The sequence below is a fragment of the Myotis lucifugus genome, unplaced genomic scaffold, assembly GCF_000147115.1.
Source record: "Myotis lucifugus unplaced genomic scaffold, Myoluc2.0 scaffold_10, whole genome shotgun sequence".
Lineage (NCBI taxonomy): Eukaryota > Metazoa > Chordata > Mammalia > Chiroptera > Vespertilionidae > Myotis > Myotis lucifugus.
The window spans coordinates 8,916,841-8,933,835 of record NW_005871058.1 but is presented as its reverse complement, the minus strand read 5'-3'; the positions used below and the strand labels follow the sequence as shown (position 1 = coordinate 8,933,835).

General features: G+C 46.1%; 1 protein-coding gene and 1 pseudogene across 2 annotated transcripts; both read right to left on the bottom strand.

The window, feature by feature from the left end:
• Window positions 1-3,632: 3,632 nt before the first annotated feature.
• LOC102439484 lies at window positions 3,633-5,246 on the bottom strand (annotated as a pseudogene).
• A 2,442-nt stretch (window positions 5,247-7,688) lies between these two features.
• LOC102439184 (dual specificity protein kinase CLK3-like) lies at window positions 7,689-9,305 on the bottom strand. 2 transcript variants are annotated; one of them, XM_023749806.1, is made up of 2 exons: window positions 8,802-9,281; window positions 7,689-8,735 (listed from the first exon to the last, which is right to left on the bottom strand). In XM_023749806.1, exons 1-2 carry the CDS (start codon window positions 9,279-9,281, stop codon window positions 7,803-7,805), a joined length of 1,413 nt encoding a protein of 470 aa, XP_023605574.1. In that variant the 3' UTR covers window positions 7,689-7,802. The 2 variants fall into 2 exon arrangements, with proteins under 2 accessions (XP_023605574.1, XP_023605575.1); XM_023749807.1 differs by having other exon boundaries at window positions 7,689-9,305.
• Window positions 9,306-16,995: the final 7,690 nt, after the last annotated feature.

Sequence of the window (16,995 nt, the reverse complement as noted above, 5' to 3'; positions counted from 1 at the left end):
TTTGGCTAGAAAGAAACTTTTAAAAAAGTTTTTATTGATTTTAGAGAGGAAGGGAGAGTGAGAGCAAGCGAGGGAGCGAGGGGGAAATATCAATTTGTTGTTCCACTTATTTATTCATTCATTGGTTGATTCTTGTATGTGCCCTGCCTGGGACTGAACCTACATCCTTGGCATATTGGAATGATGCTCTAGCAATTGAGCTACCTGACCAGGTCAGAAATAAAAAACAACAACAACACATAATTATTATTTATTTATTTTTAAAATATGTTTTAATGATTTTTAGAGAGAGTAAGGGAGAGGGAGAGAGAAACATCCATGAAAGAGAAAGATCAGTCATCTCCCTCCTGCATGCCCCCTATTAGGGATCAAGCTTGAAACTTAGCCATGTACCATGACCGGGAATCAAATCAGTGACCTCTGTGTGCAAGGGACCATCCTCAACAAACTGAGCCAAACTGGCTGGGCCAGGGTCAGAAACTTAAAAAAAAAAAAAAAAAATATATATAATTGATTTTTTACAGAGAGGAAGGGAGAGAGATAGAGAGTTAGAAACATCGATGAGAGAGAAACATCGATCAGCTGCTTCCTGCACAACCCCTACTGGGGATGTGCCTGCAACCAAGGTACATGCCCTTGACCAGAATCGAACCTGGGACCTTTCAGACCGTAGGCCAATGCTCTATCCACTGAGCCAAACCGGTTAGGGCGGGTCAGAAACTTTTGATTATTATTTCACAAGAGAGTGGAGGGTAGGAAGAGGAAGGAGCAGCTAGGCTCCAGGCGGGTGAGGATTTCTCTAAGGTCAATGATTCTATCTACCATCTGACTCAGTGTCTCATTTTCTTACCAATCAAGATGCCACTGGTTTATTTTGTCAAGAAAGGTCCAAACCTGTAGAGAATTTTTATAAGCATTTATTTGAGCCAAACTGACAACATATGCTGGGGAGCAAGATAAAAATAATGCTTCCCAAAATGACAGCTTTTCAACTTCGTTTGTATATTTAACATTAACGAGGGAATTGTAACAAAGATTACATTGAAGTAGAAAAAAGCAAGGCAGGGATTGGATGACAGGAAGTTGACAAGATTACATACTCTCTTGAGGGTGGTTATGGTTTTATTTCAAAGGTGTGTGAACCTAGATGCACAGACGCAATGGACAGGGCTTTCTTAGGCAAAGATAAACCTTTACTAAAAAGTTATATGCCTGGGTGTGACTACCCACCATGACCTGCCCAGTTAGAAATTTATGATCAGATCCCCCTATGAGGTTACTTTCCATAGAGCTCATTTTTACATCCACCATTTTTACATGCTGGAGGGATTGGATCTGTGATTAGGAACAATGGCAGGTTTTTGTTTTTGTTTTCTTCCTTAGACTTAGTGCTGGGCTCAAAGTTGCCTCAGAGACAATTTCTGCTTTGGCTTACTGGGCATCATCAAAGGGAGAGTGACAGTGCTGTCAGTGTATGAATTACGAACCTAAAGATCATTTTGTACATTTCCACATAATTCATATACCATTAGGAATGTGGGTAAAAAATGGGGTTCTTTAGAAAGTAACATCACAGGGTGATCTAATCATAAATTCCTAACTGGGCAGGTGATGGTAGCTAGTCATGCTCAGGGATATAACTTCTCTAGTAAAAAGCTTATCTTTGTCTTAAGCAAGTCCTGGCCATTGTTCCTGTGTAATCTAGGTTCACACACATTTGAAATGCCTCTTTGCATATCCTTCCTTCTACAGCAGTGGTTCTCAACCTGTGGGTCGCGACCCCTTTGGAGGTCGAACGACCCTTTCACAGGGGTCACCTAACACCATCCTACATATCAGATATTTACATTAGGATTCATAACAGTAGCAACATTACAGTTATGAAGTAGCAACGAAAAAATTTTATGGTTGGGTCACAACATGAGGAACTGTATTTAAAGGGTCAGAAAGTTGAGAACCACTGTCCTAAAGCATGACCACCCTCAAGAGAGCACATAATCTTAACTATCCTGTAATCAGACCCCCCACACATGATGTGTTCAAGAAACATCAATGATGAGAGAGAGGCATTGATCTGCTGCCTCCTGCATGTCCCCTCACTGGGATCAAGCTCCAAAGCAACTGCAACCTAAACCCAGGTATGTGCCCTCACCAGGAATCAAACCTTGACCTCCTGGTTCATAGTTTGATACTAAACCACTGAGTCAAGTCAGACAGAAAGAACATAATTTTAACTTGTAATCAGATTCCTGTCTTGATTTCTCCCATCTTCCTTAAAGTTCCCTCCATAATGTCAAATGCATAAAAGAAATTAATTTTCCCCAGATTTGAAAGATCTTGCTCCTCAGTATATGTTGTCAGTTTGGCTCAAATAAATACTTGTAAAAATGACAGGAACAAAGAGCATTTTTCGCTCATAAACACAACTGAAAATTTTGTATTTTTTTAAAACCTTCCCACAAGAATGTGTTTCTTTTTTTCTTTTCTTTTCTTTTTTTTTTTTTTTTTACAAAGAGTAAGAAACACTTTATTATTAAGGAAGATCCAATCAACCTGGTTCTGAGTATCTGGGATTCAGGCCCACGGCTCTAACCTCACCCCTGTCCTCCTATACACACACACTCTCACCTCTCTCCGCCTGGACACAAAGCCGGCCTCACTGAGACAGAAGGGCAGGTAGTCCACATGCACTTTCAGACCAGCACCGGGAGGCGATTGTCACCCGCTTCGTTCGTTCAGGTTGACATCCTGGTTCCCGAAATTTGAGCAAAAGCATTTGATGGCTCAGGAAGGCCCCGAACCATGATGAAAGCATGTGCCCTCAAATAACCTGAATCCGAATGAGCATTCCCTGGCAAAGTGCCCACTGGGCCCTTCCAGGGCCGCTGCACTAAAAGCGAGGTTTTTACCGCCCACGGCTCTGGGCCACTCTGTGCAGCGGGTGTTGGAGGACCTTCGCCTTGGCTTTACCCCATACAAATGTTCCCCTTCCTGACTCCTCGGGGCATTTAGGTGACTGAAGGTTCGGACGGGGCACAGGAACACATAATTGACTGCCTGTGTTTGAAAGAAGCCAGTCCTGAGTGTGGGTTCCCTTTAGAGGTACATGTCTGTCAGCGGGGCACTGCTCAGGTGCTCAGGAACCCACAGGTCTTCCTCACTGTGGCCTCCCGCACCCACTTCTCACCAGCAGCAGATGGCTCTTCTCCGTTCTGAAACGCCAAAAGGGAAAGCTGAAACTCCCACAAGGATCTCTCTACACGATGTGTTTCTCACTGATTTCAGAGAGAGAGAGATATATATATATATAGAGAGAGAGAGAGAGAGAGAGAGAGAAAGAGAGAGAGAGAGACATTGATTTTTTATGTGACTGTACTGGGGATGGAACGTGAAACCTAGATATGTGTCCTGACAAAGTGCACTTTTCTCTCATGAACACAATTGAAAATTTTCTTTTTTTGTTCTAAACCCTCCCTCAAGGATGTGCTTCTTTCTTTTCGCTTTTTGTTTGTTTGTTTTTTACATGCAGTAAGAAACACTTTATTATAACTTTACAACATACAAATAGCTTGGGTCAAATCTGTGCTTTCTGGCAGCTGGGCAAGTCTTCACCCTTGCAGGCACCTGCCTTCCTTCACATTGCACTGTTCCTTGGGTGGCTCTGGCCCTGGGGCGCGGTGGTTAGAAATTGGAGAGAGAGGGCCAGGCAGCCCAGTTCCACCTCCTCATGTAGTGGCCTGTGCCTGTCATCTGCTGGGGGTGCGGCTGGTGAGGAAGGACCGCTCCTCAGCGGTGAGGCCAGCAAAGAAGGGGTGTAGCAGGGCCTCCGCCAGGGTGATGCGCTGGGCAGGGTCAAACTCTAACATCCTCCTCATCAGGTCAAACAGCTGCACGTGCTCCAGGGAGTCTTGGAGCATGTAGCTCTTCAGAGGTGTGTCGTTCTCCATCACATACTGGACATCAGAGCTGTCCTCATCCCAAACCAGGGCCCCTTTGTAAAAATATTGCTGCTTCCTGGTACGGTGGATCATGTGTGATGGGATGGGCCCTAGGATCTTCTCCATCATCACCAAATGCTCTTGGTCTTCGAAGGTCTGGAAAAGTACGAAGCCCCGGTAGTACTCGAAGAGAATGCAGCCAATGCTCCAGACGTCACAGGGCTGTGCCCAGCCCAGCTCAAGGATCACCTCAGGTGGGCGGTAATAACGAGTGGCCACAATGGTGGTGTGATGCTGATGGTCAAATGTAGCACCGCCGAAGTCAGCAACTCGGATGCTGGTGTCCTTCACTGACTTCTCCTCACAGCCCGTGTGCTCATTGTAGAGCGTTTCAAACTCAGAATTGACAAACAGGATGTTCTCTGGCTTCAAGTCTGTGTGGGTCAGTTGGTTTTCATGTAGAAATCTCAGGGCGTGGCAGAGCTGGTAGGCCATGTGCCGCACCTGTGGTAGGGGGTAAGGCTGGAAATTATTCTCCTTCAGGAACTCAAAGGTGTTCTTGCCCAGGAGCTCAAAGGCGATGCACATGTGACCGTGGAAGTTAAACCAGTCGTACATCCAGACGCACAAGAACTGGTTCTCTGGGTCCTTTTCCTTGATTTTTTGGAGAGCATTGATTTCCCGTCGGGCAGCCTTCCGGTACGTGTCCACGTTGCGAATGATCTTCAGGGCAACTGGAGACTTGCCTCTGGCATGGTCCACGCACTCCACCACGTTGCCAAAGGTGCCTTTGCCCAGGTCCCCCACAATCTCATATCGCTCTTGGAGCCAATCGCCCACCCGGCACACCAGGTGGCCCTCCTTGTCATCTTCCACGCTCTGGCGGCTGCACTTACTGCTCTGTTGGCTTCTGGAGGACGCACTGCTACCAGACCTGGGGCGGCGTCTGTGGCAGTGGCAATGGTGGGCATGGTTGCGAGTCCGGTACGGCTCCCTATCCCGGGACCGTCGACGGTGATGGGAACGTGACGACCCATAGTAGTCCTCTCCAAAAGATGGGCTCTGCTCCTCACATAGGTATGTGGCGCTATCACGGCGCTCGCGGTACCGCCTCTGGTAGGGTAAGCGGTCATGGCTTCTGGACCGACATCTCCAGGGTGGAGGCTCCCATCGAGATGGGTATTGCAGTCTCCCTTCGTGCTCCGGATTGTAAGGCCTCCTTCTCTTGCATCCGTAGCTCAGGTATGGGTCTGGCTCGGGGGAGAGGTATCGCTTACAGTGATGCATCGTCTCCCAGGCTCCGGCGGCGGCGACTAGCAACCGCCTGCGTTTTAAATAGGCCCTATCCCAGTCTGGATTCCTTTTCGAGGTACGTGTCTCTCTGGCGGGCGCAGAGCAGGCCCTCAGGAACACACAGGTCTTCCCTCACTCTGGCCTCGCGAACCCACTCGGTCGGATCTCTGGACTCACCAGGAGCAGACGGCTCTTGTCCGGTTCCTAGCTCCGAAAGCGAAAGGAGAACCTCCCACAAGGCTCTCCCTAGACAATCTGGCACTGGACTGCGGGAGCCATTCCCTGACCCTCGTATATATAGGCCATTACCAGGACGGATTTATTAACCACGCCTACCAAAGTCCAGTGGCTCCGCCCCCACGGGGGAGGGATGAACCACAGAGTAAGAGGATTTTCAGTGCTTTCCTGAAGCCAGAGAGGATTAAGTGTTAAGAAGCACCATCCAATTCGCCCCTGGTATTCTCTCTCCATCCTGCCACCATTTATATATTTACTTATTTTCTTGAATTCTTTATTAGTTCAGGTATTACAAATGTGTCCTCATCCCCCCCCATTAGACCCCCATGCAACCCCCACCCCCATTTTTTAAAAATACATTTCTATTGATTTGAGAGAGGTAAACAGAGGGAGAGAGAGACATAGAAACATCAATGATGAGAAAGAATCATTGATTTGCTGCCTCTTGCATACCCATCCCATGGGGGATGGAGCCCACAGCCCTCATGTTGGCCTTGACGGGAATCCAACCAGTGACCTCTTGGTTCATAGGTCTGCACTTAAACACTGAGCCATGCCATGCCGGCCGGGCATTTATTTTCATTTAAATCTCTAGGGTTGAGCCCTATCGGGTTTGGTTCAGTGAATAGAACCTCAGCCTGCAGACCTAAGGGTTGGGGTTCCATTGCATTCAAGGGCACCTAGCTTGGTACTGACAGTGATCAACAACCCGCCTGGCATTTAGTTAAGGGGTCTTATTTCCTCCCTGACTTCTGGGAAAAAGCCCTACCTGGAGAAACAACCTCTCTTGGAGAGGTGACCTTGGTTAAAACACATAGCGCCAAGAAGGTGAGCAAACATATTAAGAACAGTTTGCCATAGATGCCAGGTCCCTTGAAACATATGCTGTGCAGATATTTCTTCCCTGCAGCGACTGTGTCAAGCAGCAAGGATGGACCTGCTTCCGGCAATCTCCCTGTGAATGCCGCCATATATCCCCAGCCCCAGGCTAAAGCTGTTAAATAACTAAATACTGGCCTGGTCTCGGGGTCTCCATTAGGGACTGAGTGACTCTGGACCACCTGCTTATACTGTGCGTGGCTCTCTCGAGGCCAATTAAGGAAGATCCAATCAACCTGGTTCTGAGTATCTGGGATTCAGGCCCACGGCTCTAACCTCACCCCTGTCCTCCTATACACACACACTCTCACCTCTCTCCGCCTGGACACAAAGCCGGCCTCACTGAGACAGAAGGGCAGGTAGTCCACATGCACTTTCAGACCAGCACCGGGAGGCGATTGTCACCCGCTTCGTTCGTTCAGGTTGACATCCTGGTTCCCGAAATTTGAGCAAAAGCATTTGATGGCTCAGGAAGGCCCCGAACCATGATGAAAGCATGTGCCCTCAAATAACCTGAATCCGAATGAGCATTCCCTGGCAAAGTGCCCACTGGGCCCTTCCAGGGCCGCTGCACTAAAAGCGAGGTTTTTACCGCCCACGGCTCTGGGCCACTCTGTGCAGCGGGTGTTGGAGGACCTTCGCCTTGGCTTTACCCCATACAAATGTTCCCCTTCCTGACTCCTCGGGGCATTTAGGTGACTGAAGGTTCGGACGGGGCACAGGAACACATAATTGACTGCCTGTGGGGCACAGGAACACATAATTGACTGCCTGTGTTTGAAAGAAGCCAGTCCTGAGTGTGGGTTCCCTTTAGAGGTACAGGAACCCACAGGTCTTCCTCACTGTGGCCTCCCGCACCCACTTCTTCCCATCTCCGGTCTCACCAGCAGCAGATGGCTCTTCTCCGTTCTGAAACGCCAAAAGGGAAAGCTGAAACTCCCACAAGGATCTCTCTACACAGTGTGGCACAGGACTCCAGGATGTGTTTCTCACTGATTTCAGAGAGAGAGAGAGATATATATAGAGAGAGAGAGAGAGAGAGAGAAAGAGAGAGAGAGAGACATTGATTTTTTATGTGACTGTACTGGGGATGGAACCTGAAACCTAGATATGTGTCCTGACAAAGTGCACTTTTCTCTCATGAACACAATTGAAAATTTTCTTTTTTTGTTCTAAACCCTCCCTCAAGGATGTGCTTCTTTCTTTTCGCTTTTTGTTTGTTTGTTTTTTACATGCAGTAAGAAACACTTTATTATAACTTTACAACATACAAATAGCTTGGGTCAAATCTGTGCTTTCTGGCAGCTGGGCAAGTCTTCACCCTTGCAGGCACCTGCCTTCCTTCACATTGCACTGTTCCTTGGGTGGCTCTGGCCCTGGGGCGCGGTGGTTAGAAATTGGAGAGAGAGGGCCAGGCAGCCCAGTTCCACCTCCTCATGTAGTGGCCTGTGCCTGTCATCTGCTGGGGGTGCGGCTGGTGAGGAAGGACCGCTCCTCAGCGGTGAGGCCAGCAAAGAAGGGGTGTAGCAGGGCCTCCGCCAGGGTGATGCGCTGGGCAGGGTCAAACTCTAACATCCTCCTCATCAGGTCAAACAGCTGCACGTGCTCCAGGGAGTCTTGGAGCATGTAGCTCTTCAGAGGTGTGTCGTTCTCCATCACATACTGGACATCAGAGCTGTTCTCATCCCAAACCAGGGCCCTTTTGTAAAAATATTTATGCTTCCTGGTACGGTGGATCATGTGTGACGGGATGGGCCCTAGGATCTTCTCCATCATCACCAAATGCTCTTGGTCTTCGAAGGTCTGGAAAAGTACGAAGCCCCGGTAGTACTCGAAGAGAATGCAGCCAATGCTCCAGACGTCACAGGGCTGTGCCCAGCCCAGCTCAAGGATCACCTCAGGTGGGCGGTAATAACGAGTGGCCACAATGGTGGTGTGATGCTGATGGTCAAAGGTAGCACCGCCGAAGTCAGCAACTCGGATGCTGGTGTCCTTCACTGACTTCTCCTCACAGCCCGTGTGCTCATTGTAGAGCGTTTCAAACTCAGAATTGACAAACAGGATGTTCTCTGGCTTCAAGTCTGTGTGGGTCAGTTGGTTTTCATGTAGAAATCTCAGGGCGTGGCAGAGCTGGTAGGCCATGTGCCGCACCTGTGGTAGGGGGTAAGGCTGGAAATTATTCTCCTTGAGGAACTCAAAGGTGTTCTTGCCCAGGAGCTCAAAGGCGATGCACATGTGACCGTGGAAGTTAAACCAGTCGTACATCCAGACGCACAAGAACTGGTTCTCTGGGTCCTTTTCCTTGATTTTTTGGAGAGCATTGATTTCCAGTCGGGCAGCCTTCCGGTACGTGTCCACGTTGCGAATGATCTTCAGGGCAACTGGAGACTTGCCTCTGGCATGGTCCACGCACTCCACCACGTTGCCAAAGGTGCCTTTGCCCAGGTCCCCCACAATCTCATATCGCTCTTGGAGCCAATCGCCCACCCGGCACACCAGGTGGCCCTGCTTGTCATCTTCCACGCTCTGGCGGCTGCACTTGCTGCTCTGTTGGCTTCTGGAGGACGCACTGCTACCAGACCTGGGGCGGCGTCTGTGGCAGTGGCAATGGTGGGCATGGTTGCGAGTCCGGTACGGCTCCCTATCCCGGGACCGTCGACGGTGATGGGAACGTGACGACCCATAGTAGTCCTCTCCAAAAGATGGGCTCTGCTCCTCACATCGGTATGTGGCGCTATCACGGCGCTCGCGGTACCGCCTCTGGTAGAGTAAGCGGTCTTGGTTTCTGGACCGACATCTCCAGGGTGGAGGCTCCCATCGAGATGGGTATTGCAGTCTCCCTTCGTGCTCCCGATTGTAAGGCCTCCTTCTCTTGCATCCGTAGCTCAGGTACGCGTCTGGCTCGGGAAAGAGGTATTGCTTACAGTGATGCATCGTCTCCCAGGCTCCGGCGGGGGCGGCGACTAGCAACTGCCTGCCTTTTAAATATGCCCTATCCCAGTCTGGATTCCCTTTAGAGGTATGTGTCTCTCTGGCGGGAGCAGAGCAGACCGCTCTTGTCCGGTTCGTAGCTCCGAAAGCGAAAGGAGAACCTCCCACAATACTCTCCCTAGACAGTCTGGCACAGGACTGCGGGAACCATTCCCTGACCCTGGTATATATAGGCCATTACCAGGATGGAGTTATTAACCACGCCTACCAAAGTCCATTGGCTCCGCCCCCATGGGGGAGGGATGAACCACAGAGTAAGAGGATTTTCAGTGCTTTCCTGAAGCCAGAGAGGATTAAGTGTTAAGAAGCACCATCCAATTCGCCCCTGGTATTCTCTCTCCATCCTGCCACCATTTATATATTTACTTATTTTCTTTTTTTTAAATAATTACATCTTTTTTGTTTAGATGATTACATTTGTTCCTCTTTTTCCCCCCCATAACTCCCCTCCTCCCAGTTCCCACCCCACCCTCCACCCTCACTCCCCACCCACTGTCCTCATCCATAGGTGCATGATTTTTGTCCAGTCTCTTCCCGCATCTCCCACACCCCTTTCCCACCCAAGCATAATCACTCCATTCCCTTTCTATGTCCCTGATTCTATTATAATCACTAGTTCATACTGTTCATCAGATTATTTATTCACTTGATTCTTAGATTCACTTGTTGATAGATGCGTATTTGTTGTTCATAATTTGTATCTTTACCTTTTTCTTCTTCTTCCTCTTCTTAAAGGATTCCTTTCAGCATTTCATATAATACTGGTTTGGTGGTGATGAACTCCTTTAGCTTTTCCTTATCTGTGAAGCTCTTTATCTGACCTTCAATTCTGAATGATAGCTTTGCTGGATAAAGTAATCTTGGTTGTAGGTTCTTGGTATTCATCAATTTGAATATTTCTTGCCACTCCCTTCTGGCCTGCAAAGTTTCTGTTGAGAAATCAGCTGACAGTCGTATGGGTATTCCCTTATAGGTAACTGAGTTTCTTTCTCTTGCTGCTTTTAAGATTCTCTCTTTGTCTTTTGCTCTTGGCATTTTAATTATGATGTGTCTTGGTGTGGTTGTCTTTGGATTCCTTTTGTTTGAGGTTCTCTGCGCTTCCTGGACTTGTCTTTTTCTTTCACCAAGTAGGGGAAGTTTTCTGTCATTATTTCTTCAAATAGGTTTTCAATATCTTGCTCTCTCTCTTCTTCTGGCACACCTATAATTCTGATGTTGGTACCCTTGTAGCTGTCCCAGAGGCTCCTTACACTATCTTCGTATTTTCGGATTCTTTTTCATTTTGCTTTTCCAGTTGGGTGTTTTTTGCTTCTTCGCATTTCAAATCTTTGACTTGATTTTTGTGCTCCTCTGGTCTGCTGTTGGGAGTCTGTATAATATTCTTTATTTCAGTCAGGATCACCTCAGGTGGGCGGTAATAACGAGTGGCCACAATGGTTGTGTGATGCTGATGGTCAAATGTAGCACTGCCGAAGTCAGTAACTCGGATGCTGGTGTTCTTCACTGACTTCTCCTCACAGCTCTTTTGTTCATTGTAGAGCGTTTCAAACTCAGAATTGAAAAACAGGCTTCAAGTCTGTGTGGGTCAGTTGGTTTTCATGTAGAAATCTCAGGGCGTGGCAGAGCTGGTTGGCCTTGCGCCGGACATTTGGTAGGTGGTAAGCCTAGATATTATTCTCCTTCAGGAACTCAAAGGTGTTCTTGCCTGGGAACTCAAAGGCGATGCACATGTGACCATGGAAGTTAAACCAGTCCTACATCAAGACGCACAAGATTTTTCTCCAATTGCAGTTCAGTTTGGGTGTGTTTTGCTTCCTTGTCTTCTAATTCACTAATTCGATCCTCTGCTTCTCCTAGTCTACTATTGAAACTTTCAATGGTGTTGTTTATTGCAGCTATATCGCTCTTCATTTCTTCTTGGTTCTCTACCTAAGTTATTGATTATTTCTTCCATTTCTTTTTGATTCTTACTTAAGGTATTGATTTTTTCATCTGTTTCTTCTTGCTTCTTGCATAAGTTGTTGATTTTTTCCTCCAACCAGTTTATGCAATCTAGGACCCTTAATCTGAATTCTTTTTCTGTCATGTTGCACGCCTCTGTATCACTTAGCTGCTTTTCTGGCTAGTACCCCTTTTCTTTCCTTTGGGGGTTTCTTTGTCTACCCATGTTTGATCTCACTGCCATATCTAGATGTTGAGTTGTTTAGTGGCTTCTCCCTGGGTGAATCCTAGATATGTGCCCTGACTTGGAATCAAATTGGCAACTTATTATTATTTTTTGGTCTTTAAAACTCAAATTTTATTTTATTTTTAAAATTAAATCTTTATTGTTGAAAGTATTACATATGTCCTCTTTTCCCCCCATTGACACCTTCTAGCCCTCCACCTCCACCCCATGCCTTCACCACCCTATTGTCTGTTTCCATGGGTTATTCATATATGTATACAAATTCTTTGACCACTTCCCACTTCCAGACCCTCCCTCAGAGATTCAATAGTCTGTTCTATTCTTCTGTGTTTCTGGATTTATTTTGTCAGTTCATTTTTTTCATTAGATTCCACATATGCATGAGATCATGTGATACTTGTGTTCCTCTGACTGGCTTATTTTGCTTAGCGGAATACTCTCTGGGTCCCTCCATGCTGTCTCACAGGATATGAGAGCCTTCTTTTTCACTGCTGCATAGTATTCCATGGTATAAATGTACCACAACTTTTTTATCCACTCATCTACTGATAGGCACTTGGGCTGTTTCCAGATCTTAGCTATTGTAAATTGTGCTGCTATGAACATAGGGGTGCATACATTCTTTCTGACTGGTGTTTTTGGTATATTCCCAGAAGTGGGATCACTGAGTCAAATGGCAGTTCCATATTTAATTTTTTGAGGACACTCCATGCTGTTTTCCATAATAGCTGCACCAGTCTGCATTCCTGCCAGCAGTGTACTAGGGTTCCCTTTTCTCCACATGCTCACCAGCATTTTTTATTTGTTGATGGTAGCCATTCTGACAGGTGTGAGGTGATATCTCATTGTTGTTTTAATTTGCATCTTTCTGATGGTCAGTGACTTTGAGCATTTTCTCATATGTCACTTGGTCATTAGTATGTGCACTTTGAAGAAGTATCTATTTAGGTACTTTGAAAACTGGTAACCTTTTGGTGCACAGGATAATGCTCTAACCAACTGAGCCACACTGGCCAGGACTGAAAATATTCTTAAAATCTCCCCTTGCCCTTTGGCATAAGCAACTTATACCTCATGCTAGAATTACTTATAGCCTAATAATAATTTTCCTATGATACTTTCATTACTGCAAATATAGTTGCCTCCTGTTCCTCTCCTTATTTGTAAACTATTGCCATAATGATATTGAAGAGCCAGTACACTCTCTTGTACTTGTAAATTATTTGGCCTAGAAGATCCCATGAAATCATAAAAAGGTAAGATAGTTTCTTTTAAACAAAAGGTATTTACTTATTTACTATCTTGACCAAAAGCCCTTGCAGGGACCTGCTGTAGGGATAGTTACAATATTAGTGGGAAGTTCTTGCACCATTCCCTCAGTTTCAGAGCACAGTTTTGGTTTGTTTTTTAATATATATATATATTTATTGATTTTAGAGAGGAAGGGAGAGGGAGAGATAGAAACATCAATGATGAGAGAGAATCATTGATTGGCTGCCTCCTGCATGCCCCAACTGGGGATGGAGCCTGCAACCTCGGCATGTACCCTTGACTGGAATCAAACGGAGGATCCTTCAGTCTGCAGGCTGACATCTATACACTGAGCCAAACCGGCAAGGGCCAGAGCAGTTTTTATGCCATGTTAAAGCATTGCTGAAATCTAGCTATACAAAAATATGTGGCCTGGCCACTGTGATGGGCATGCACGCTTAGCATCATATGGTGAAATGGGTATAGATATGTAACCTTTAACTGATGTAAAGAAAATTTTGTAACTTCTTTGTACTCTATGTATCTTGATGTCAATCTGTACAAAGAGTAGGTAGTTTCCACTGGATTGTTCAAAGAATGGGTTGTGGTTAAAAGCTCCAGCCAGGTGTGACACAGCACTGGCCGCTGTCGAGCTTGTGACACCCTTTAAAAAGGCTATTAGCTGAAACCGGTTTGGCTCAGTGGATAGAGCGTCGGCCTGCGGACTGAAAGGTCCCAGGTTCGAGTCCGGTCAAGGGCATGTACCTGGGTTGCAGGCACATCCCCAGTAGGAGGTGTGCAGGAGGCGGCTGATCGATGTTTCTCTCTCATCGATGTTTCTAACTCTCTATCTCTCTCCCCTCCTCTCTGTAAAAAATCAATAAAATATATTTAAAAAAAATAAAAAAATAAAAAGGCTATTAGAGAAAGGCTTGGGGCTGCAGCAGGTTGGGGCTCCCTGTGTGGAGGACCTGTTGCAGTCGCTGGCCAGCTTTCAATAAATCCTTGCTTGCTGCTAAGACCTGATTGGAGTCGGTGGTCTCATTCTCGTGAACAGTGGTCCACAACAGCCACAGTTGGCTAGAGCACCATCCCAATACGCCAAGGTTGCAGGTTCAATCTCTGGTCATGGCACATATAAGAATCAACCAACGAATGCATAAATATGTGGAACAACAAATCGATGTCTCTCTCTTGCTCTCTCTGTAAGATCAATAAATATAATATAAAAATATAAAAAAGTTTGGACTCTTGTGAATATTTGTGCTGGAAAGCAAGTGACTTAATAATTTATAGTACAGCTGGTATCTTTCAACACTCAAATAGTAAATCCTTCCCACCCTCGAATCTCAGATTGTAGGTTAAAGACTTCATTTTCCATTCACTGCATGTAGAGGATATCTTTCCATCTATTACCATCTATCTTTTCAATCTTTCTAGGAAGGCAGGTTGATGGGAAATCTGCTTTCAATTTTAAAGGCCTCGGGGTAAGGAGAAAATGGTAGTATTTTTGCAGGCAGGTAGGTAGGTAGCTTCCCAGGTGGGTCTGGGAAGTAGATCTACATCTCAACTTAAGGCTGGATGAACTCAGGTGGTGAGTGTCAAACATGTTTCCAGGATCATAAACTTGGCATAGAAAAGGTCTGACATGTCTAGAATTTGTTCAGCATACTTTATAAAAGTTTATCTTTATGGCTTGGTCCCCATCACCCACAATGTATCGGACAATGCCAGGCACCAGAGATACAAGGATGAATAAAACCTACTCTCTCCTCAAGGCATGTGCATATCATTAATGCCCTTCCTTCAGATAAATCTTTGCAGTTCTCGTCACCTGCACCCACCCTCTCCAACTATTCTGTGAATGGTTTCTTTAGGAACCCACCTGCTTGGACACTGTGATCCAGGGCCACCCTTAGCTTCCCACGCGAGAGCCTCAGATGTCCTCTCTCTCCCTAAACGAAGGCTAACTCCCTCGCTATCCTCTGTCATTCATTTTGTTGGGTAAGGAAATGGGAAGTCTGGGACCAATGACTCATAAGACTTGAATTTTCACGTATATTCCAGAAAGCCGGGGGACACGCAGACTCGGTTGAGTAAACAGGAAACTAACGATCCCAAGCAGGAAATGACCTTCTCGGAGGGCAAGCGAGGTGCCGCGGGTTTCCCTCCTCCTTCCCTCAGTGCCCTTTGAAACTCATTCCGGGTCTCACTCCCTTCGGTCCTCAGCGACTATAACAGAGTCCCGCGGGCTCTGCCCAGTCCCTCCGCGGACAGCGTCCCCCGCGAGCACCGCCCACAGGCCTTTCCCTTCAGCCGACTTCTTCACGCCTCGCTTCACTTCGCCGCAAATCCCGACCAATCAGTAGTGGGGGTAGGCGGTACCAAAATAACCCCCACTTCCTCCCCAAAGAGCCACCCCCCCGCGTCGCGTCATCCTGATGGATGACTGAGGTAGCCAATCAACAGGCAACCTCGGTCCCAGCCTACCTTAAACCCAATCAATTAAAACCAAGAAGGGGAATTGGGGCGGAGAATGGAAAACTTGCCCCTCTTTTGGAAATGGCTTGAAAAGGTGCGTCCGGACCGCGTGAACTTACATTTTTTTTTTGTTTGTTTTAACTAGGAGTCACTGCATAGTGTCTATCTCATAAGCCCCAGTTCTGTCCCCCTTCGACTCCACCCCAAGATGAGCCCCACCCCTCACTTCTCCTCCACCCCAATTTAGTAGGACACATCCCCACCCCGAGTACATTGGGAAAGAACCCCAATGCCGGGTGCTCTACACGCTCCTCCCGGGGCAGGGAGAGTCCGGGGAAGGAGAGACCCTGCAGCCCTGGCGCCAATCTTTCCATTCAGTGCGCCTCTCCCCCCGTCCCCACGTTCCCGGGTCGGAGCTGACACGGGAGTGGGCGGAGCCGAGTGCCTCTTGCTGCGGGAGCGGCAAAGGCTTCTTAAGGTGGAACAGAACTGTTAGGTGGCTGGGCCTCAGAGTAAAGAAGGGTGTGACCTTCTGCTTCTCAACCTTGCTTTCCACATAGTGTCTCATCGCTGTCACCTAGCCTTAGTTTTAGATTTATTATTTTTTTTGCAAGAATAAACAGGTTAGGTAGAGGATATAAAGTTAAATTAGTAAAACTCAAAATAATAGTTATGTAAAGGAAATACAAACTGGAGAGAACTTTCCCCTTATGATTTAATCCCTTCTGCTGTGTTCCATTCTTCTGAGATGGCCTTTTACAGTAGCAGCTAGGATTTTTCCTGATGTGCAAATGTGAGCTCAACTTTTGTCGGATAAGTCTCTCTAAATGAATCATTCTCTCCCTCCTAGATCTGACTACAGCCATTAAGGAAGCAAGGACCTTGTGGCAGTGGCTGAGGGGACCTCCTCTCCTTTTACCACCAGTTCCCTGTAGCTGGCAGAGTGGAGGTGGTATATTTCCTGGGCTTGCAGTCTTGTCTCTGGCTCAGTCTTCTCATTTATAAAATGGGCATAATAATACCTACCTTCTAGTTTAGTGCGAATACCAGAAGACATAATGTAAATAAAAACACGTAACCGGAAAGGTATAAAGGAACAGTAGATAATATTATGAATACAAAGCATATAATAATAGTGAAGATTTACAACATCCTTACTATGTTCTAGCACTTTTAAAAACAAATTATTTTGTACAACTTCAGACACATACAAAAATAGAGAGTATAGTAGTAAAAAACAAACAAAAAAATAAACCATGTTGTAATAAACAATGGGAAATCTTTCATCATCTATGCCATCACTTTATTATTTTGAAGCAAATTTATGACAATAAATTTGTCATGAAGCATTTCAAGACAATATTTCTGTATACATTTTTAAAAGATAAAGATTCTTAAATAATAACAATTTCATTAGCACATCTAAAATATAACAATAATTCCTTGATATCACCAGTCAGGATTGAAATTTCACCAATTCCTTCATAATATCTGTTCCAGTTGCTTTTTTCAAATCAGGATTTCCCCCAAATGTCCACATATTGTATTTCACGGGTATGTCTCTTGATCCACGTATGTTGCACTTGGTCAATATATGTTTTAAGCCTCTTTCAATCTCTAGGTTCCCTTTTCCTCATGCACTATTGACACATTACACGCACGAAGTAGGAATTATTATTGTCCCCATATACTGATGAGATGGTGAGTAACAGAGCAGTTTAATGACTTAAGTTCTTA